A 22,946-nucleotide genomic window follows, 5' to 3' on the forward strand; every position below is an offset into this window, starting at 1 on the left:
TGGGGTTTGGAATGTTTATCAGGCAGCAAAAAATGGTTTCTTAACACACTTTCAAATTGGTCTCAAAATCGAAAGCATCAACATAATATCATTCTGTACAGTAGAGAGTCAAGCCATGATTCATATATGCAAGTATCTAAACAAGTGAGAGAAGTCCTTCCGTCTAAAGCTAACCATTTGCTTAAGTGTCTTGTTAGATTAATTGTTTTAGCGAGTAATTTAAACTCACCTTTGGCTTGGGGGAATCCTTTGTAGTAGTCATCTCTTCCTGAGGAACATAGACATCTTCTTTTGTTGGTTCCTAGAAAGTGAGTCAAAAGCATGTAATCATATTATGCTGCAGGTTGTAAAAATCAGGGTAGTAAAGGACAACAGTTACAATACACTTGTGCAAGTCAGTTTTCTTGTGCTAAATTTATACATATTCATAATAAGCATAAATGATAGCTAATTTTCATATGGAGAAAGACAATCCAGTTGAATAATTTCGGCATACATAAACATATTATTTATGTCATCTACAAACACCATTCAGAATGCAAGCACATTTAAATTACTATGCTTGAGTGCTTAAAGTGTTTAAAGAATAAACTTTCTCATGGAAAATTGTTAGCTGGTCCAACTGCATCTAACCCAAAAGAAAAATCCAATTTCTAAAACTTGGACCAGGAATGTACTTACTTGTAACTGTTCTTTTCTGAAGATATACATTGTGACAGATCATTATTCTTGGGTATGTGTTTTTTGCACACAACTAATGTAGACTCATGCCAACCCTGAAGTGGAATATAGGCAGATGTTCCTGTCTCCAAACACCAGTTTATTTCTAAGTTCTACCAGATGCTGCTGCCAGTTTCTGGCAGAGCCGGGTACAGGGGAGTCCCAGAGCTGCTCCTGCCCCACTCCAGCTGCAGCTGCGTGGGGTGTCAGGCTCAGCAGAGGATAGCAGCAATGGAGGACATGTTTCCGTTTCCTGCACCTGCTCCCTGCCGCCCCCACCCCTCCATGTCCCCTGCTAGACAGGAACAAGTGCTGGAAGGGGGAACCTACCTGCTGCCACCTCTGTCTCCAGCTTTTGCAGGCATGAGGGAAACCCTGGAGCCACTCCTGTCCCACTCCAGCTGGGGGGCCATGGGGAGCAGTTGCACAAGGAGCTGACTTGGGCAGGGACAGCAGTGGCTGTGAGGGGGCTTGTCCTACTAGCACATACTTCCAAGCAGCCCGGGACACCTGTGGGGGAGTGGCAGATAGGGAACGGGTGCCAAAAAGGGGAATCTGCGTACCACTGCCATTGTCCCCAGGTGACCCTGGCATCCTGAGTGGCTGGTCCCCACAGCCTCTGGCTGCAGTGAGTTAGGAGCAGATCTGGGGCTCCCCCCACCCCCAGGTCAGTGGGGGACAATGGTAGCAGCAGTAGCAGTGGGTGAGTTCTCCTTAACCTTTGTGTGTCTGTTGCCTGCCTTGCTCCACCAGTGTCCCCTGCCAGCCCACCTTGCTCCCATCCCCCACAGTCTGAAGAGTAGTGTCCAATCATTAATTTAACAAATGTATTAATAAATGAATGTAATTAAATAAACAATAACATATTATTTGCTTCGGGAAGTTTCTCCTGGTTGCCGATGAGGTGATCACTTTCTAAATGCATTTATTTTTAAAAACTAGATATATGAATACTAAATAATCTATGCAATTCTACTCACGTCTATAAAATGGGTTTTCAAAACTGTCATGATTTTGGAAATTAATTTTGATCCAGTCCTTGCTGGATTTTGATTTTGGAATCAAAACCTGTAGGACAAAGCATTGCCTATCCAAATTCAACCTAATTTTTTTCAGTTTCTAATGCATCTAGGCTGGTAAAATTATAATTGTAAGCCTGAACATCCGCATGTACAATCCTGTATATATGTGCTTTAGGGTATGTTAGATACAAATAAGTATTCTGTTGTGTCATTCTACCAGACAAGGTAGGACCTACTAGTTCCCATTTACAAAGATAAAATGTAGAGTGGCTCTGAGTGAGTAGAGGATTAAGCTAGCTGGGGGGAACCCTAGAAATTGCCAGGGAACTCAGATTAAGGTTTGTGGCAGCCCAGTGGGGGGTGCTCCTGTGCTAAGCCTCCCAACTTACTGCACCTACCAAGCTCCAAGTGCCTCCCTGGGGGTGCCTTATGTCTGGCTGACCCTCTTCCTGGAGCTCATCCACAAGCCTGGGAGTAACGCAGTCCCCACTCAAGAGTCTCAGTTTGTTAGTGGCTCTGTGCTTCTTGAGGTTAATAAAGCTCTACAGGCTTTATAGATTGGACGGGTACTCAACCCACTGCAAGAGCTTGGGGTGCTTCCCTTAGTCTGAAGCACAAATAGTGGTCTCCCTTAGTCAGCTGGACCAAGGGGACCCCAAGGCGTAATCTAGATCTTCTCCCAATGAGCCTTCCATGCCAGGTACAGTGGACAGCTTTATTGATTACAAGGAGTAGGTTTGGAATAGGGTACAGCAAAATCAGAGAAATACCTTACAGCAAACTGTGTGGCTGGGTAGCCTTTGATCACACATCTGAGTTACTGCAAGATATATACAGGCAGTCCTTGGACTTACGACACAATTGGTTCCTGAAAACCGCATTTTAAGTTGAAATGTTGTAACTCGGAACCAATTTTCTCATAAGAAACAATGTTATAAATGGGGATTGATTCCTGAACCAAGGCCCAATACCCTGTTTTCACCAAAAATACCTCGGAATGTTGTACTCAGTCAATCACAGGTGAGTAATATAGCTATTTATATTAATGTATTTATATCACAAATAGCAATCATATTGATTTGGAGGGACTTCTTTGAGGTGACTTTGCTGGACTTTTTGAAGGGTTCTTGGCTGGAGTCTTCTCAGGAGACTTGGCTGCAAGTTTTTTCTAGAGTCGTGTCTGCTTTCTTAAAGAAAGCGTCCAAGCAAGTTTGGACAGATATTCTCCAGGGAGATGAGCGACACAGCGAACTTGTTCGCTGGCATGGCTTCGCTGGCATTGGATCAAGCTTTGTAAGTTGAAACTGAAGTCATAAAGTTGAAACAAGGTGTCAATTTATAAATGTAAGTGCAAAACATTGTAACTCAAAGCATTTTAAGTCGAGGACTGCCTGTATCTCGTCAGGTTTGTAGGTTCTCACAAGCATCATCTAGAGGCTGATAGAGCTTTCCTCTGGAGGCAGGCAGTTCATAGTGTGTCCATATATTTCCAGAGAGAGAGAGAGAGAGAGCTGCAGATGTTCAGCTGCTCTGTGTCTTCATCAGGGCTGCCTCCCCCCCCGCCCCCGCAGTGCTCTTGGCTTATATAGACCTTCTGACCTCATTTACCTGATCCAATAAAAGCCATCAGATTTTGGCTGCCAGCCAACCTTTGAAATGCATCACTGGTTACCGGGCAGAGGGACAGGGTCATTCACCTCTCCTCCCAGCCTGATACCTGTAGCTTCTCATATCCACAGGAACAGGTTTCTCCCTCCCTCAGGAATGTATCCAGCTCAGGTTATACTCCAGGGTTACCTGAAGCACACGGGGACGGGGCTGCCTGGCCATATTGAGATGGCATTCTGCCACAAGGTTTATGCTTGTTCTTCAAGAGAAAAGAGACTGAAGTCAGGAATGCAGCAGAGTTGCATATTAAGAAGAAGAATCCAATTTGTGTACACATGATGTTTCAAGAATAAGGTGAGAAGTGTCCACTCAAAAAATATTCGAGTTATTTTAATGTTCATCCTCCAGTTTTCTTTCCCTCACCTTCTGATATCTCTTCTATTTGTCTTACTCTTTTACTGTGATTTTCTTCCCTTCTCAGGATCTTAGTTCCATTCTATTAAGGTTTTTTATACTATTTTTATCACTAGAGTATCTGAGACCATTCTTGCCTGGCTCCTACCACTAGATCTTTCCCAGGACAAGTTGCAGTGATGCTACAAGCCATGTTCTCACTTTTGCTCTCTCTCTCAAATACTCATGATGAGCAGCACAACACAACTACTGTATTAACTCACATACCTGATGACCCTGAATATAAGATAACCCCCCAATAAATTACTGTAATTTTCCATGTATGGTATCTAATTATTTGTGGGTCATCTTAAATTTGTCCCTCCCCCTCTCCCAACTGCTGTAGATGGTAGGGAAAGATGTGATGAGGGAGGTAGTAATGGGGCAGGTGGTAAGGCACAGACACTGGGGGAAGCAGTAAGGGAGCATGTGGTAGGGCAGGTATGGGGGGCAGTAATGGGAGGCAGGTGGTAGGGGGTAGGCAGTGAGAGGCAGGCAGCTTGAGCTTGCCCCCTGCTGCCTGTCTCCCAGCCAACCGCACTTAGCCCCCATTGTGCCTGCCCCCCCACAGCCTCAGGTTGCCCCTAGTCCCCTTTCTCCTGTTCCCTGCTCCTCCCCTCTCCATGCTGCTTCTGTCACTTGCAGCCTCAGGTCCCTGCCCCCCTTTCTTCCATCTCCCCCCCACCCCACCTGGCCTTCAACACCCCTCCCCGCCCTTACCTTTGCTCTGCATGGGCAAGCTCTATCCCTGCTCCTGCCCAGGACATGGAGCGTAGCTCCAGTCTACCCCATAGCAGTGATATGGAGCTGGCACTGCTGTTTCAGCCCAACCCTGTAGCCGCAGTGGCAGGGTGTTAGCACCGATGCTATGGGGCTGGGCTGGAACAGCAGTGTTAGCTCCATGCCACTGCTATAGGGCCAGGCTGGAGCCATGCTCCATGCCCCTGCCTGCCGCAGGGGCAGAGCTTGCTGGTTTGGAGCAAAGGTAAGGAGGAGTGTGGCAGAGAGGGAGAGAGATGGGGGAGCGGTGTGGCCAGAAGGAAATACTGGGGGCTGGGAGGAATGGCAGGGCATGCAGAGGCAGCTGGGGGAGACAGGTGGCAGCTATGGCTCTGGCTCCAGCTTCAGCCCCAACTCTGGGCTTGGGCCAGAGCCTCAGCAGTTGCTGCCCCTCTCCTCCTCCTCATGCTTGACATTAAGGCAAGGGGCTTTTCCCCCCATGTTAAATAGGGGGGAAAACCTTGTCTTCTAATCAAGTAAATATGATATTTAGTGTAATGGTAACAGAATAAAGATGGGGTTTTTTCTTATGTTCCACTTCCTTATCACGCAATATCAGGCTAGAACACAATCAGGCCTTAAAACAGGGCACATATAGCTGCAACTCCATCATATATCAACACGATTGTTTTTAATTTGCAGTGCTAGATATTAGAAAAAATGAAGGAAAACAATACTAGTCTGTTGTATCCATTAAACTCAACAAAATCTTATTGAAACGATCCAAATCATTTTTATAACATTACATGCAAGATTCATGAGAGGTTTGTGTTTAACGTTTCTGAATCAATGGGATTTTTCATCCTTTTAAAAATGAAAGGGGCAGTTTTAGTGATCATTTCCGATTTTCAGTATTACAGGAACAGCAAGACACAACATCACACAGCTGGGTATGCTTCAAGCACTGGTATGTTTACAACTATCAAACTTCATATATTATTATATGAAACATGAACCAAAGTGAGATTGCATGGGAAATCATCCAAACTGTTTCCAGGAGGATGATTAAGGTTTGTCATTTGTGTTATACCCTAGCAGCTCTGGATATAAAAGAACTACAGAAAAGCTACAGTAGGGGGAGCTAGATGCTACCTGATTGACTACAGTTATTTTCTTGCAAACCTAAATCTAAAAGCTTACAAGCCTTGCAAATAAGGCTGTACCACCCATGTCTGTCCTGGGGCATTCTATACATGTCTGCTGTATCATTAAATCCCACCAGTCTTCCTTTCTGAGGAAATGGATATATTATTTTGAGTAGCCCTTTCACGTGTTCCTCGAGCTCCCCGGTGCTGTGGCAGATGCTCTGACTTCATTCTTAACATGTCCCAGCTATTTTTCTTTTTTTGGAATAACTTTTGAATTTATGCTACCTCCATCCCCCTTAGCCGTATGACTGAGCTGGTAAGCCAGAAGCAAATACAGTATCAACCTGGTGAAATAACTCTTAATCATATAAATAACTGTAATTAGGTCTTGTGAAACGCTTGGTGTTCAGGTGGTTAGTTGGGTTTGGGTTGCCTAAAGCTATCTTCTGGACTGAATTCTGACTGTTGTGTTTTATAGGCAGTATTCAAGTGGAGTCCCAGTGTGGTACTCAAGAGCTTTTATTTTATTTCACTTTTTTACAGCAAGTGCTTAGTACTGGCCTTTTCTTTCATTAGAACAAGGAAATATGAAACAGACATGAGGACTGAAGGAGAATTGGCAATTAAACACAAAGATTCCCAGTCAAAAGGCTTCATTAAGAATGTGAGGACTGTAATATTAACCCTATGCTTAAAGAAGCATTAATAAAGTGCTGCAACTTTAAAGAAACAAAAGCTCTACACAAACGAAAAACTCTCAGATATTGGCCAAATATTGTGATTCATTAAAGCTATCTTGCACTGCTCTGGTGATGCATGGCATTGTAAATTGGCCACTTGAGGATTCCCTTTGCCAAGGGGAACCCTTGAGTATTGTGCAGCTGTTGCAACAGCTACTGTTCCATGATTCCCCATCTGTGGCTGCAAAGGGACCAAGGAACCAAAAGAAGAACATGGAGCAAGAGAAAGATTGGTCTTGTGGGTGGGGCATACAAATAAAATTCAGGATATGCGGGCTCAGTTTCTAGCTTAGACACAGACTTCCTCTGTGATCCTAAGCAAATCATTTAGGATCTAATCCAAATCCCACAGATTTAATGGGAGTTCTTCCATTGCTTAATATTTCTGTGCCTCTACTCTCCAACTGTAAAATGGAAATAATACTTCTCTGTTTACACTTCATCTGCACAGGAGTTTTTACAAATAAATTTGTTACTTTTTATGAAACATTTTGATGCAACGGTGAGGGAGGCCACATGTGTAGAAAGAGAGCAGCCACAATCTTGGTGTTTTTGTATTTAAACAAGCTCAAATAACCTGCTATTGTTTATAAACTTGATTTTCCTCTGCTTATTATAGTCCTCATCGAGTTTTTTTTATTTCCGTCTCCAGTGACTAGTGACCTAAATTTGTTACAGGTTTTTGAATATTTGGGTCAAATTAATTTTTGATGTAACTCCATTAACTTCAATGGAATTGCTGCAAGCTTGTCTTTGGCCCTCATAGTTAACTTTCCTATTAAATATTTTCATAAAGTGACATGAAATGCATGCACATTTCTATATACTGTATACTTCATACACGCACATATACACCTCCCCCTCTATTTATGCATTTTATATTCCTGTGTTTTGTTTTTCTTTCATTTTTATTGTCATTGGGCCACCTACCAGAAGTTTTAGCTTTATGCAACTCCAGATATCTACTATTCGTTATTTGGAAATATGTGTGTAATCAATGAAAATGTATCCATGCTTGGTTAGTATTTTTACATACTCTCCACCGTTGAAGTAAACATCACAAATATGCTCCCCCTCATCTTCTGGTGTTTTAAATGAAGACATTTTGGTTATCCATTAGTGCATTCTAATTATGGGCAACTGGTGCCTCCTGGTTCTGGGTGGCACCAGCAGCTGATTGCCTATGGCTGTTGTGCCGGTGGCAAACTGGCAGTGCTGTTGGTGCTTCTGGGAGGGGGCACTGGCCGGTGCTCCCCACTCCCCGGCTGGCGAGGGCCAATTTCGGGGGAGAGAGGCATGTGCCTGCCCTACGCATTGGCTATAATTCTAACAGAAATTTTTGTAATCCTTGTTGATAAGAAAAAAAGGTCTTCCTTCAAAGACTTATTCTTCTGGCTCTTGCTGTACTATAAGGTAGTCTAGGAAATAGTTGAAGAGCTCCACTCAAGGATATGCAAATAGTTTTCAAAACTGACAGTTTTCCCCCCAGTGCTATACAGAAATACCAACCTCCTTCCCCCCTCCCCAGAACCACAGTTCATGAACCAAGGCAGGAATTCCTAATAAAATTATTAGATCAACATCTTCTAGAGCACAGAGTCTCTATTCAAGTGAAAAACAACAACAGAAAGAAAAAGAACAGGCTATTCTGTTTCATTTCAGAGTGAGAACAAAGCTAATTTGAGAAGGGGTGGGAGAAGAGTTACTAGCCTCAGGAAATTCAAGGAAATGCAATTGAGAAAGAATTATCTCTTTAATTACTTTCGACCAAATCAATAAAAACTGCAGAATAAAGAAGTACCACGACTGCCACATGAGAGAGGACAAAGCACAGCAAAGTTGAAGATGACCACAAAACTAAACAAGAGACATTCTGGGATGAATCAAAGCTCATTTCTCTCACCGAGCGGAAAGGTACTAGGCGAATACACAGTCAACATATGGAACAAGCTAATGGCTATTTCTGACCGCCACTCTGTACTGAAAAGTGTTGAGTGTATGCTGCAGTATTTGTATATGAAAGAAAAATTATATATTATTTGCCTATTTTGTCAGCCTTGGGGGAAAAATAAACAAGCCAAGGTGATTTATTTTTTTCCTATTGATCTTTAAAATTTTTTCCATACCTATTCTGTGGCTGGGAAGGAAAAGTGAGAATAATATTCTGACTGTAAGTTTAATATGGCATGGCACCTATCCTTGTAAATGTATTAGAGAGGCAGGGCAAGATGCCACCTCTCCTGTGGCACTATTCCCAGATGTGAGTAGCAATAATCAAGCCTGGAGTTTACCAAAGTGTACATCAGCACAGCGACCTCCATACTTGATGGGGTGGCACACATTTTGCTGGTTAATCACAGATGAAGGAGTATTTTTTGCTGCATCCAATAGAAATGGAGATTCCAAACGGACCCCAGGGCTCTTTCTCTCTGTAACTCCATCCTCATAGTTATTCAGCAGTTCACAGTCTTTAATATATTTATATTCACTACACTGCTAGGAGGTAGTAAAGTGCTATTATCCCCATTTTCTACATGGAGAATTGGGGCACAAGACTGATTTTCCTAGGATCACGGAAGTCTGGGGCAAAACAAAAAACCCGAAACTTGGTCTCTCAAGCCACAGACTTGCATACTAGCCACTGGGACATCTCCTGCAGGGCGAGTTAATTTCAGAGGAGATACCACAAACAATGGAAAAGATTAAAAGAAGATAAGCAGTTCTCTGGACTGCTTCTCCCTTGACAGCAATGTCTCAGTCTTGTCTAGATTCATATTTCCACAGTTCTTCATGTAATTTTGAAATTTTGCCTAGACTCTGAGAAGTCTGAAAGTCCTCTTTACATTCAGTAGCTACCACACACATACTATTGAGATTTCAGCCTGCTTTATCTCATCAGCTCCCCCATGGGTCCTGAAAACTCCTGAGATAATGTATCTTGTGCACTCCATCCCTGGATCAGACAGCATCTGAATTAGCTCCTCTGGAAAGCGTGTGCTGTCTTGACATTTAAATATTAGCAGGATGATCTGATTATTCTTGTCTGTAGACTCATTAATTAAGAGAACACACCCAAAGAAGTTTGATTCTTGTGTGACCACTTCTTGCATTTGAGGCTCCAAGAGAATGAAAAAGCTATTCCAGCTCCAACTTTATATTCCCTGGATCTGAGAATCCTGATGTGAACCAACACTGATTGTGTAGTATGAGTCAGGTTGCTGTGATGCAGAGCAGATCAGAAAACTCACTATCAGTGAGCTAGATCATGGCTGATAAAAAGTTATTAACCACAGAACTTGTATTGATATAGTCCTGTTTGCTTTTGACCCATGTTAAATACATTACACTAGATCTGGTGTTGCTGTAGTAATTTTTCTAGGTAGCAACTGGTGTTGTCTGTTTATTTTTTGCTCCAATGGCTTGTCTCCAGCAGGTATGAAGGTCAGTAATCACCGATCACTGTGGTAGTGATCTACAGTGGCATGTCTGCTCCACACTGTAGAGTTGAGTAGGTATCAAGAGTGCTTAGCACTCCAGATGTGGTCCTGTGCTGTAAAAAGAGGCAAAAATAATGATGGTGCATTCATGAACAATGAAATTAGGGCTGAGAAGGGATTTTTGTTTGTTTTTTTAAAGCATAGGTATTAGGAAGTTTGTAGCAGGTCGGGGAATTGTAGCCTGCTTTGAAGTCGGGGTTACCCAGTGGAGGAAACAGGAGAGAATGAGGTACTCTTAACAACCAGCCCATGCCCTCACAAAGAGATAATTGAATCAAATATCAACAATGCACTAGACAAGGTGAAAACAGGGGCTGGCAGATAAAACACACTTGGCCTTCTTTCTGAACAAATAATGGTCATGTTAGCTGGATGAAAACTTTTGAATGTTCCAAATTGACCATTTTTCCCCCCAAAAGTTTAAAATTGCAACAATTGTTTTCCAAATTGGTCCATGAACATTTGTTTGTATGTTAAGCCAGCTCTATTTAACATGCAGTTATTCTAAAAATAATAATTCCTTTATAGCGTAATACCATCAGATGACCCAGAAGAATCTTGGGGAAAAAATGGAAGTTACTCTTTCACCTATAATGGAGTAAAGCTTCAAATGGCAATCTAGGCCAGACAACAGCAATGGAATATGCTGCAGACTGTGTAGCTTTAGAGGGAACAAATTGACTTTTAAGACTTTCACTCCATGTAAGTTGCCATGGTCTAGACCTTAGTGAGTGAACATATTCTGGATCAAAGCCATCAACTTAAAAGACAATCACTTCCTAGCCTTCATGTTGAGATGCATTTTCAGGGAGATAGTAGGGGCAAACTTTTACTGTTGCTGTTTGTTCTGTGGATAAATGGAGTGCTTCAGTCTGTAAGACCGTTAAACTGATATCTTTCATAAGATCTAAATTCATTTTAAGTTACAACAACAAAGAAAACACATTAAAAATGCAACATGACAAGCTTCTTGCTGTAATTTTCTCACACAGCAGCTGGTCCAATATGCTAGTTGCACAGAACGAAAGAGCTGGCTGTACTTTCTAAAGGACTTTATTTCAAATAAGCCAGTTCTTAAAGGTCCCTTGATCTTAAGCAAGAAAGTCTTTTTAAGTAGGCATAAGGATGTAGGGAAGGAGTGGAAATATGGGTAGATTCAATAGCTAATTAGGGTGAAACTCAGACACTGTTCTTGGAAGGAATTATGGATACATAAGCAAATCTTGCTTTGCTTTGTAAACACAGCTTAGTATGGATCAGTCACTAAAGCTTATAACTGGAGCTCTGTGAAGTAATTACTTTCATAGCTTTATAAAAGCCCCTTTACGTAACACAAGCTGAAAAAAGCATAACCTTTACGGTGGTTTCAACAGTTTTTGTATAGGCCACTTTCACTGGTATCTCTGGACACCAGAAGACTGATTACAATCTATTACATCCACCTGAGAATGTTTGAAAATAATTCAATGAAAATTTATTTGACTCAAATTGCAGGATGTATGATTTCTGATTATATGAGACAGCTTTATCGCTACTTAGTACTGATTTTGTAATATCTGATGAGATGCAGGCAATTCTTTTTTTTAGTATTATATTCTTTTATTTCTTTTATTTCTTTTATTTTTGCAGTTCACCAGTAGAGCCGGTACTAATATAAAGGGGCTGTCTCAATGGGGACTCCCAGGGAAAGTATAAATGAACTTAAACGGTGTGAAGTCAATGTGTATAGGATAAAATATATTAGAACCCCACCCCCCCATAGATACTACTATTTAGGACCAAAATAGCCTTTGGGGACACTAGTGCATTTTAATGTTTTATACCCAACTCCACACCCTTCTTGATTCACTTTAACTTCCCTGAGGGTGCTCACGTGAACAGATCCTAAGGCAATCTGATTCAAGTTGTGGGGATATTTAATATGAACAATCATTTGTTGGGCACCTTACAGAGATGTAAGTAGCACTGAAATAAGGATGGGCAGGGACCAAGTTGTCCCTGAAAAGAGTTGAGTGATCTGAAGGCTACTTGCTGTTATTCAGTTAGGTGAACTATGTTGTTTGTGGATAGCTTCTAGTGAAGCTCAGGAACTTCAGTGTGAGACAAGCATCTATATTCATGCAAAATCTGGCCCTAGATGTGACGCAAAGTAGGTTACATTCATATTCCTGCAGCAGGCATCAGGCAGCTTGTGTGGGTCAAATGAAAAGATGCAATTGCTTCTATCCCCAGCACCTGAAACCTCTTCATACTGTTCTCAGTTGAGAATGTATGTCCTTTTACCATATTTTCCACCATTCTTTGGAAATACTAACTTCTTCCTTCTAGAAGCAAGCTATTCTGGGATGAATTTTATTAGTATTTTTTTGATTCAGAGGGCATCTATACATGTGTTCCAGGGTGGAGGGGCAGATGTGCTTTAGTGGCTCCAAGAGCTTCTCCAATTAAAGCACCTGAAGCTTTACATAAATTTGGCATCCCACACTTCAAAGTAGGTGGTGAGGGAGCTTGAACTGAAGCTCCTTGGACAAGCTTTAGTTAAAGGGCCCCCACCACCTTTTTGAAGTGTGGGGATGCTGAATAGATGTGATGCAGAGGCTGCTGAAGTGCATTAATTAACACTTTCCAGCAGACTTGATTAATTAAGTGAGCTCCAACATATGCTAATTAGCATCAGATTAGCACATGTATAAGGTACCAGAAGGTAACTTGAGCAGAATCTTTGTATCTATCCTTAAGCTTGGCTTTGCTTCTTGATCTATTAAAGGGTATGCACAAACATTTGAGGAGGCTAGGGGGAGGTTGGATTGAGTTAAAATGGCCACTTGATCTAGAGTAAGTGGGGATGGGGGGGATGAGTGGGGGGTTGGGGGGGACAAGCTGGCTGCAAGGGGTGATCAGGTGGACAAGTTGGAGTCTGTGGGAGGTTGGTGGGGTCCAGCAGGGTTTAACAGGATCAAGTAGTAGGTTCCGCAGGGGGGAGAGGGGGGAGGGGAGGAAGCGCTCTCCCCCACCTCTTGGGACCAGGGGTTACGTTTAGCCCCATGACACCACCCCACCCCGAGATGAACACCACCTCCCACCCTGAAAACCTACCCTGCTCCCTTCCCCCCACCCTGACATTCTTCCTTGGCTCCTGACACTGGCAGCAGCTTGTAGGATGGGAGTTTGGCAGGCTCGGGGAAGCTGGCTGGTCTGTGGGGCTATGAGGGGAGCAGGGTTCTCCATCTGGGGGAGGGTCTGGGGCCCTAAAAATAGTCTGGGGGTGGGTTAGGAAAGCACAGCCCTGGGCTGGGACCAGCAGCTCCCTGGGCTGGCCCTGCACTGGGACCTGTATAGAAGTTCACTTATATTGGTCTCACAGGACCCAAACTAACTTAGGCTAACTCAGAGATACACTTAACTTAGATCAGGTTGGCCATTTTTAGATTGATTAACTGTCCTGAACTTCTGTACAGTTTGCATTTAGATCCATCTACCTAGGGCTCCAAGTGTAAGGTCCATACCCAGGTGAACTAAAGTATATTTTTAATGCAATCTAACCTCTTCCTAAGCTCTTCAAACAACTGTATGTACCCAAAGAATATGGACATTTGTAAACCACTTGTGCAGCAAAACTGAGAAAAGTTTACTGCATAAGAAAAAAGGTTTATTAACAATAGATTGCGCTATTTAGAGAGATCCATCTTGGGGGTCTTCCATTTGCAGAATTAAAATAAGACTGTCAGTGATGGACTATTCATAAGTGTCATATCTGATTCTGATTGCACTCTCAGTCCTTGCAAATTGCAATAAGGAAATGTAAGGGCTAACCGAACAACTAATAAAGTAATCTTGCCCTGGCCTCCATAATCCACAGCGTTTTTTTAGATATTTTTCTTGTCACAATTTTAATTTTGCATAAATTAGGGTGGACAACTTGTTAGACATATCAAAACATGATTGTCACTCATCTTCTCTATTATGTAGAGCTCAATTTTTAATGAAAATCAGTAGCCTTAAAGAACAAAATTTGAGTAATTATTCCTTCAAAAGATTTGTATATTGGCTATGTTTTCTAGTTTTAAGCAAACATTTTGAACAAGATTTCTTATGCTGGACATTGGGATTTGGTCCTATGAGGAACCTGGTTAGTTTTTCTGAAGCCAGAGTTTGTATGTAGTCAATGGTACATTATATTCCACGCTAAGACCTATTAATGAAAGAGATTCTCTCTCAGTCTATTGATTTCTGAAATGTTTTGTTTCATTTTTCTTACATTACTGAGTCATCATCCTGGATTTTTCCCACCAAATGGTGATAGCATGAAATAAAACTAATGTGGACTATGCTACAATGTATTTTAGAGGCTTTAACTTAGTAAGTCATGTTGCATTTGTTTGTGGATAAATCGTGCTTGTTTTTGTGGACAAAAATATCCTGAGATTGGCATGACATCACCCTTCTAATTAGGGTTTAGTGAGTGGCTGAATGAAGCATTGCTTTTCTGCCTTTGATGCAGTCCCACAAGCCCAGGATAATTGTATAGATGTACTTTGCAATATCTTGGGGTAAACTGTTACTACAGCTCTTATTCACAGAACGTTTTTTTTTATTTATCCCAGGACTAGGGACATGGACATCTGTATAACTTCACTTTGCCTGGGGACAAAATGGTTTATCCTGGAATAAATGTAATGTCTGTTTGCAGCCTAAAGGACTGTGGTGGAATCATGAAGTCCTGAAAAGACTGTCAACAAAATTAGGTTAATATAAATGTAGCAGGTTAGTAAAAGGCATGGCCAGAGCTAATTATATATTTTATTTTGCTGTAGCTGATATAATGTTTCCTGGAAAGTGCTCCCAGAGAATTCAGTTAAATGAATAGAAAAAAAATTTGCTAAGGCCCAGTTGCAGGGGACAAGTACCTTTGTTCTGCATACCTCATTTGTTGTGAAATAGTAAAGCCCCACTGTTGGCCCTAATCAGCTCAAAAGCCAATTTTAACTTAGTTGCAGGGCTGAGGAACCACACCAGTTCAGGAAGAAATTTCTGGTGAATAAATAGGAGCCTAGTTTGTAAACATGTAGAGAGGATGTTATCAAATTAGCTGAGTGCCCAATGTATTTTGTGGTGTGTAAATATAGCGTGCAGGTCTTGGAGCAGATGCATAGTAAGTATGTTCCTGTGCTCTATTCCAAGAATCTAGAGAGTGGCTGGGTCAGGTGTCCAAGATAAGATACAGACATTACACATTAGTGTTAGGGTAACAATATCTGGATCTTAGAGAGCACTGGATTTGCAGCTGAATAAAAGGCATGACCTGTGGCAGCAAGTGAATCTGTGTGAGTCTGTGTGCTGTGAACCAGCTACAGTAAGGAATGAGATAAGATACAGGGCCCCAAAAAAGGTGGAAGATGGTACAACGTAAGACAGAAAAACAGACTGGAATGCGAAAAACAACACATAATTGGTAACAGACTCCAAGATGAGCATATGCAAAAAAGGTGAATGGTGATTGGTGAAGAAGCCTCCAGAAGCTTCCTGGTTTTGGTCAAAGTCCACCCATTGACCAAAGAAAAGGAGTCAAGGTCTTAGACATGTGCTCATAGCAAGAAGTCATGTAAATGAATGAAATACACAGGCAATTCCATGCTAATGAAGCAAACAGTAAACAGAGGCAGAGCTTGAGATGGGAGGAGAAATGGGTGAAACAGAAGGTGGGACAGAGGTAGAATAAATGTTAATGAGTATAAACCAAAGTCTATAGACATGGGAAAAAACTATTGTTCATTGCGGCTCCCTGTATTCTATTGGTGAGGGGCCTGGCCAGAAGCTGTCTCCATTCTGAATAAAGCTATTGCGAGCAATGTGTGCTGGTGTAACAGGATCCATGGGTAATTGGATCCCGGCTGGACTCGATGATCTCCCGAGGTCCCTTCCAGCCCTAATGTCTATGAAATCTATGAAATTGGACTGTTGTCTCCCTAGTTGTTGGGTGCTGCATGGAGTCAGGTTCTAACAATTAGACTGGTCTACGTGATCTGAAATCAATCTAAACCCATAACTGTACAGAAGTTTGACATACATAGACCAGTCTAAAAATGGTGGAACCCAGTTTAAGATAGACCTGGTTCAATGTGGACTTAAATTGGATCAACTTAGGTTATACCAGTGTATCATACTTCTGTACCAGATCCTTTTAAATTCAAGTTAGATCACTGTTCTCCATCATCCCCGCCTCCTTTGCAGCCTTCCTGCTACTCCCCTATTAGGGAGGTATGCTAAGACTCGGCCCATCCTTGCTCAGGCTGTATGCCCAGCAGGCCCTGCCCCCAAGCGCTCCCAAAGCTGAGTCAGCACAGCCCCTCTCCCCAGCCCTGCCTCCTGACCCCAGCCATCTGTCAGCCACAGACAGGCAGCAGGGGGAAGGGAGGCATCTGTCCTCCCCTGAACAAGCCCCAGGACTTGGGCACCTGAGTCCCTGAGCCATGCCCCTCCACCCCATCATGAAGCTCCTCACGATGTAACACAGACCTGACCCTGAGCCCAGGAGAACCCCTGCAACCTTGGCTCCCACATACCAGATCTCTGAGGCCAGAGCCAGGAACTTGGACTCCATTGTAAGCCCCCTCCTACACCCCCGAGCAGGAGCCAGTGTGGGTGGCTCACCTCTGGTGGGTCATGGTGGCAGGGGGCAGAACATTGGGACTGGGCTTGCCTGGAAGCAACCCTATGACCTTCATCACTTAGCCATTGCCAGCAAGTACCCGGGCCATGTGTACCTGGGGTGCAGCAAGGCTTTTTTGGCCTGCAGCTACAGGGTCCCAGAGTACTAAGGTTGGGGGAGGGGAGACCACTGAGCATCCAAGTTGGGGCAAGTGGGCAGATACCTCTGGAAACTTCAGAAGCAGGTAGGGCATGGCCAGCTGCCTCCATATTGCAGGTACAGGACATTGGAAATTTCCAGGCCAGGGCATAGGGCATTGTCAGAATCATGGTGTATTTACTGGAATCCCCTGGAAAGTTTGAGTTTGTGTGGGTGCCCCCAGTCACTCGGGAGCAGGGGCCACACCCAGTTGCAGTGAGAGGGAGAGCCACATGCCAGGACACACTCCTACATGCATCCACCACTCCTTCCATCGGCACCCTCGCCACAAGGCCCTTAACCACCCATGTACACTGAGACCCCATGGGCACTGCCAGGGCCCAGACCATGGATGAACCCATCCCTTCCTCCTCCACTAACCAACCCTAGTCACTACAACAGGGACTACAGGGAGATAAAGGATCTCATTGCCAATTGGGGAGAGGAAGAGACCCAGCACCAGCTCCAGAAAGGGCACCAAAACAGGGATGTCTTCAAGCACATCTCCCTGTAGTCCCAGTTGTAGTGACTAGGGTTTGCTAGTGGAGGAGGATGGGATGGGATGGGGGGCAGGGAGAGCTCCAATGCCATGCACATCATGACCCAGACATGGACCCTAAGCCCATGCACTCCACCTCACAGGATTCCTGCCTCCCCCAGTCTCTGATCCCATTGACCACGGCTAAGCATGTGAGTCCCAGGACACCATTCCCCACCCTGCTGCCATGGGTGTTCTAGACCCACTTCTCTGACACCTTGCTGCTCCACTTTCAGACACCAAAAGTGCCCTCCAGGCTCCCTGCTACCAGCACATCAGTGGCTACTGCTGAACTGTGACCTGCAGAACCCATGGTCAGCCCTTCCCTCACTTCTGTTGAGAAGTCGTGCAGCCCAGGAAGGTACTGTTCACCCCATCTCCTCACAGCCATGATGGGGACCCAGGCCCTGGGGATAATGCAGAGCCTCTGGGAGGAAGCGGGGGTGAAAGGAAGGAGGAGCAGGGGACACGCAGCTGCTACAGGCCATTCTGTGGCCCTCCCATAGGCTGTTGGGGTTGAGAAGTCCAGAAGGGGTTGGAGGGGCAGTGCAGGGCTGGAGGGCTGGGGGGGGGGCGGTCAATTGCCCCATCCTGACTGCTCACAGCATAGTGTCCTAGGCCACTAAGTGCTCCAGAGGTTTCTATTTTTCAGCACTAGGCAGACCACTCCCCCTCTCCCTTTTCCTGCTTCTTGCATCCTGGACTGCAGCTGAGGTGCCAGGCCCCCTTCCACTTGGCTTTGGGTCATTAGCAGCCCACCTCCCATTCCATGCAAACATAAATCTGCCTTAGTCACACATCCCTGCCCTCTCTGTCAGGGCAATGCTCAGCTCCTGGGAGAAGTGGAGCCTCATCCCAGCTGGCCAGACTACTGCAGTGGTGCTGAAAAAGCATCCCTACCCCCTGCACTCCTGGAAAGGCACTAAAAGGGATTGTTTAACTCTGCAATAACTGTGTAAAAACCAGGCACAAATGTAAGTGCTCAGCACACCACCCCAGTTGGCAGTGTCATGGGCCTGGATGGCAAAGAAGACAACAAGGTCAAGGGCAAGAAATAACATGCAGCTATCTATGAGAACCACTGATGTTGCAGTATAGTAGGAATGAGAAAAAGTCCCCCTTGCTAAACAACCCTTTTCCCTCCCTCTCAGTTCAAGAAAGGCACTGATTGGATGGCAGGAATCCCACATGGGAACCATTATTCCAGCTGGTCTGATCCCGCTGCCAGGGTAACTCCCAAATTGTGCACCTGGAAAGGCTTCCAAGTGTTATAGAATCATAGAAAAAAATTAGGGTTGGAAGGGACCTCAGGAGGTCATCCAGTCCACCCCCCAGCTCAAAGCAGGACCATCCCCAACTAGATCATTCTAGCCAGGGCTTTGTCAAGCTTGGCCCTAAAAACCTCCAAGGATGGAGATCCCACCATCTCTCTAGGTAATCTGTTTTAGCGTTTCACCACCATCCCAGTGAGAACATTTTTCCTGATCTCCAACCTAAACTTCCCTTGCTGCAACATGAGACCATTGTTCCTTGTTCTGTCATCTGCTGCCTCTGAGAACAGTCTTGCTCTATCCTCCTTGGAACCACCCTTCAGGTAGTTAAAGGCTGCTATCAGATCTCCTCTTAGTCTTCTCTTCTGCAGACTAAACAAACCCAGTTCCATCAGCCTCTCCTCATAAGTCATGTGCCCCAGCCTCCAAACCATTTTCATTAGCCTCCACTGGATTCCCTCCAACTTGTCCACATCCTTTCTATAGTGGGGGGGCCAAAATTGGACACAGTATTCCAGATGTGCCCTCACCAGTGCAGAGTAGAAGGGAATAATCACTTCCACTGATCTACTGGCAATGCTCCTACTAATGCAGCCCAGTATGCTGTATGCCTACTTGGCAACAAGGGCACACTGCTGATTCATATCCATCTTACTGTCCACTGCAACCCACAGGTCCTTTTTTGCAGAGCTACTGCTTAGCCAGTCAGCCCCCAGCCTGTACTGGTGCTTGGGGTTCTTCCATCCTATGTGCAGGACTTGTCCCTGTTGAACCTCATGAGATTTCTTTTGGCCTAATCCTCCAGTTTGTCAAGGTCCCTCTGAATCCTAGCCCTACTCTCCAGCATATCTACTACACCCCCCAGCTTTGTCTCATTCAAAAACTTGCTGAAGGTACAATCCATCCATCTTCCAGATTAGTAACCAGGACATTGAACAAAAACAGCCCCAGGACCAACACCTGTGGCACTCCACTTGATACTGACTGCCAATTAGATATTGAGCCATTGATGAACCCAATAATCCAAACCTGTTGAGCCCAACAATCCGGCCAGCTTTCTATTCACCTTACAGTCCATTCATCCAACCCATACTTCCTCATCTGTCCTGCAAGAATGCTGTGGGAGATGGTATCAAAAGCCTTGCTAAAGTCAAGGTATATTATGTCTGCTGCTTTCCCTGCATCCACAGAGCCAGTCATCTTATCATAGAAGGCAATCAGGTTGGTCAGGCATGACTTGTTTTTGGTGAATCCATGCTGACTGTTCCTAATCACCTTCTTCTCCTCCAAGTGCTTAGAAATAGATTCTTTGAGGATCTGCTCCATGATTTTTCTGGGGACTGAGGTGAAGCTGACTGGTCTGTAGTTCCCCAGATCTTCCTCCTTCCCTTTCTTAAAGATATTTGCCCTTTTCCATCATTCGGGACCTCTCCTAATCACCATGAGTTTCAAAAGATAATGGCCAGTGGCTCTGCAATCACATCAGCCAATTCCCTCAGCACTCTTAGATGCATTACATCTCCCCCATGGACTATACACATCCAGCTTTTCTAAATAGCTCTTAACCTGTTCTTTCACCACTGAGGGCTGCTCACCTTCTATTCAAACTGTGCTGCCTGGTGCAGTAGTGTGGGAGCTGACCTTGCCTGTGAAGACCAAGGTAAAAAAGGCATTGAGTACTTCAGCCTTATGCTCATCCAGTCACTAGGTTGCCTCCCACATTCAGTAAGGGACCCACACTTTTCCTAGCCTTCATCTTGTTGCTAACGTACTTGTAGAAACCCTTCTTGTTGCCTTTCACATCCCCTGCTAGCTGCAACTCCAACTGTGCTTTGGCCTTCCTGACTTCTTCCCTGCATGCCCGATCAATATTCTTATACTCCTCCCAAGTTGTTTTTCTAAGTTTCCACTTCATGTAAGCTTCCTTTTTGTGTTTAAGGTCACTGAAGTGTTCTCTGCTAAGCTAGGCGCATCGCTTGCCACATTTGCTATTCTTCCTGCACATCAGGATGGTTTGTTCCTGTGCTCTCAGTAAGATTTGTTTAAAATACAACCAGCTCTCCTGCACTCCTTTTCCCCTCACCCTGGCCTCCCAGGGCTATTTGTGGTTGGTGAATGCCTGGGTGGCCTGGACCAGGCAGAAGATGGGGATGTGGGTGCCATCCATAGCCCCCATCCGGTTGGGCAAGCCCATGTGGCAGAAGCTGGTGACTACCTCCTATGGGCTGGTGAAGCAGATGGTGCAGTTGGCCAGGATGTCCTGGATGACCAGGCACACCTCCCAGAGGGTCTCTCTGGCCATGGTCTTGCTGGTTAGTGATGTAGTAATAACTGCTGGGGGTAGCCAGCTTCATAATGGCAACGGCCACTCACTTTTCCAGAGTGAGGGACGGCCGCATGTTGATGTCCTAGCATGCAATGTGGGGAACCGGCTGGGGGACAATGCCCATGAAGGTGGTCCAGCACATGCATAAAGTCTGGACCTACTGTTAGTCATTCCAAGTGCTCAGGACAATCCACTCCCACCAGTTGGTGGTTCTGGGTCCATGCCGTCAGCACCACTTGGTCTGGAGGTGGTGCCAAAGCACCCCAGCATCCATGGAGTCCTGGGTAGCCTTGCCCTCAATGGCTGTGTGAAAGTCAGTGGCTGAGTCCAGGATGCTTGGCAAGTGCAGGGTGCCGTTGGTGGCCCTGCACAGGATGTCCAGCTGCTGCCTTCAAAGCACACGCATGCCATGGTGATCAGCTGCTGAGTTATGTCTAGCTGGGTCTGTGTGATGTCCCACAGCCTCCAGCAAGAGTTGTGCAGGGCAACAAGCAGGACACGCCACAACCCCCAGGTCTCTGCACTTGGGCATGGGTGGTTTGACACCATGGCAGGGTGCAGGCAGCCTGGGACACAGAGGCACATGCAATTCACAATGGAGGGTACTTACTCTGGGGCTCTTCTGGAAGCCTAGGGCTGGACGCAGGGGAGGGTCTTCAGTGACATGGCAGGGGGTTGGGGGTATACTTGCCCATGCCTGGCAACCAACCAGGGGTGGCCTGGGCACTCAGTCTCCAGTAGCCTGGGGCCCATGGGGCATGCTGGGAGGTGTGCAGGAGCACCCTGAACCTGCTGGCCTCAGCCAGTGAAGGCAGCCTGCATGCTGTGCCTCCCCCTCTCCCCTCAAAAGGACAAACATGTGTAGTGTTCGCTACTGATCTAACCTAGGCCAGTTACAGAAAACTGCATGAGTTAGACTGATTTCTCCTTGGGCTTTTTGAATGTCTGTACTTAGCCCATCACATGACAGCAACCTGAAGACATTGGGAAGGCCAAAGAGAGGACTTGGGTTTGGAAAAGAAATACAGACTGCCTATACATGTACTCATTGGTGTTCTAATGAATGCTGCAGCATTCCTGCAGTGACATGTGTATTAAGTTCCCATGCATTTAAAAAATGGTTGTGGGGAACTTTTGCTAAACCTTGTCGAATAAGGGGGCTTATACATGTGATGCTGCTGCATTTAATTAGAAAGGCTGCCTGGGAGCTGCTCTAATTAAACCCACACCCCTCAACTCTGAGCATGTGTATAGGCAGTCATAAAGCCTGTGGTGAAGATTGACATTAAGTTGAGCTACATTGTTTTTTTCATACAATAAGCTGCTGTGCTTGAGCCACTGTGGCTTTACTAAGGTTCTTTATGTAAATAAAATACCTTTTAAGTAAAATCTTAATGAGTTTTTGATCATGCCAAATGGCTATCAACTACTAATTTTAGAAACCAGAGTCACTTTGGACTTCTGCAGCCCTTGAGCTTTCAATAGGCCAACAATATAGCTAATACAGTAGGAAAAAAGATTTTCCAGTGACAACTAAATGGATAATTTCAGGTTAGTTGGAGAGAAGCTTATTAACAATATTTCTCTTTCTGTCAGTAGATCAAATGCATATTTTAAAACATTGTTTTTAAGGGTTGAACTCTGCATCTCCTAACCAATTCAAGAACAACAACATTTTGATTTACTAATTACTCTTAGGCTCTCTCTCCTCTAAGGAAAACAGGCAGAGAGGAACAAAAGAACAGAGTGCACTAAATGAGGACTGGTAAATCTATCTTTTTGATTAGTGTTATTCCACAAACCTATAACTATAATCCAAATTTGGCCCTCTAAGGCGCATCCACATGAGTGCGAACGTGCATCTTGCAGCATCTCAAAGCCCTTTTCATGTAACAGGCATGAGCGGGAACAAAAAAAAACATTCCCCACACTGCAAATTTGTAGCACAAGGACAAAGTTAGACCCACCCAGGGGTAAGAGAAAAACCACCAGGAAAAAAGGCAGGGCAGGAAAACTGGAGGCTCAATCCTTCATAGAGACTTTTTTTTTTTTTTTT

General features: G+C 44.6%; 1 protein-coding gene across 2 annotated transcripts in view; it reads right to left on the reverse strand.

Moving 5' to 3' along the window:
• Window positions 1–22,946, reverse strand: part of CCDC60 (coiled-coil domain containing 60) — a 148,362-nt gene that overhangs the window by 86,331 nt on the left and 39,085 nt on the right. For both annotated transcript variants that reach the window (XM_019539247.1, XM_019539246.1), the window contains exon 2: window positions 230–301. In XM_019539247.1, coding sequence (XP_019394792.1) covers window positions 230–301 — 72 coding nt within the window. The remainder of the gene's footprint in view (window positions 1–229; window positions 302–22,946) is intronic.

Source organism: Crocodylus porosus, unplaced genomic scaffold (assembly GCF_001723895.1).
Source record: "Crocodylus porosus isolate Cpor-Errol unplaced genomic scaffold, CroPor_comp1, whole genome shotgun sequence".
NCBI classification, from domain to species: domain Eukaryota; kingdom Metazoa; phylum Chordata; order Crocodylia; family Crocodylidae; genus Crocodylus; species Crocodylus porosus.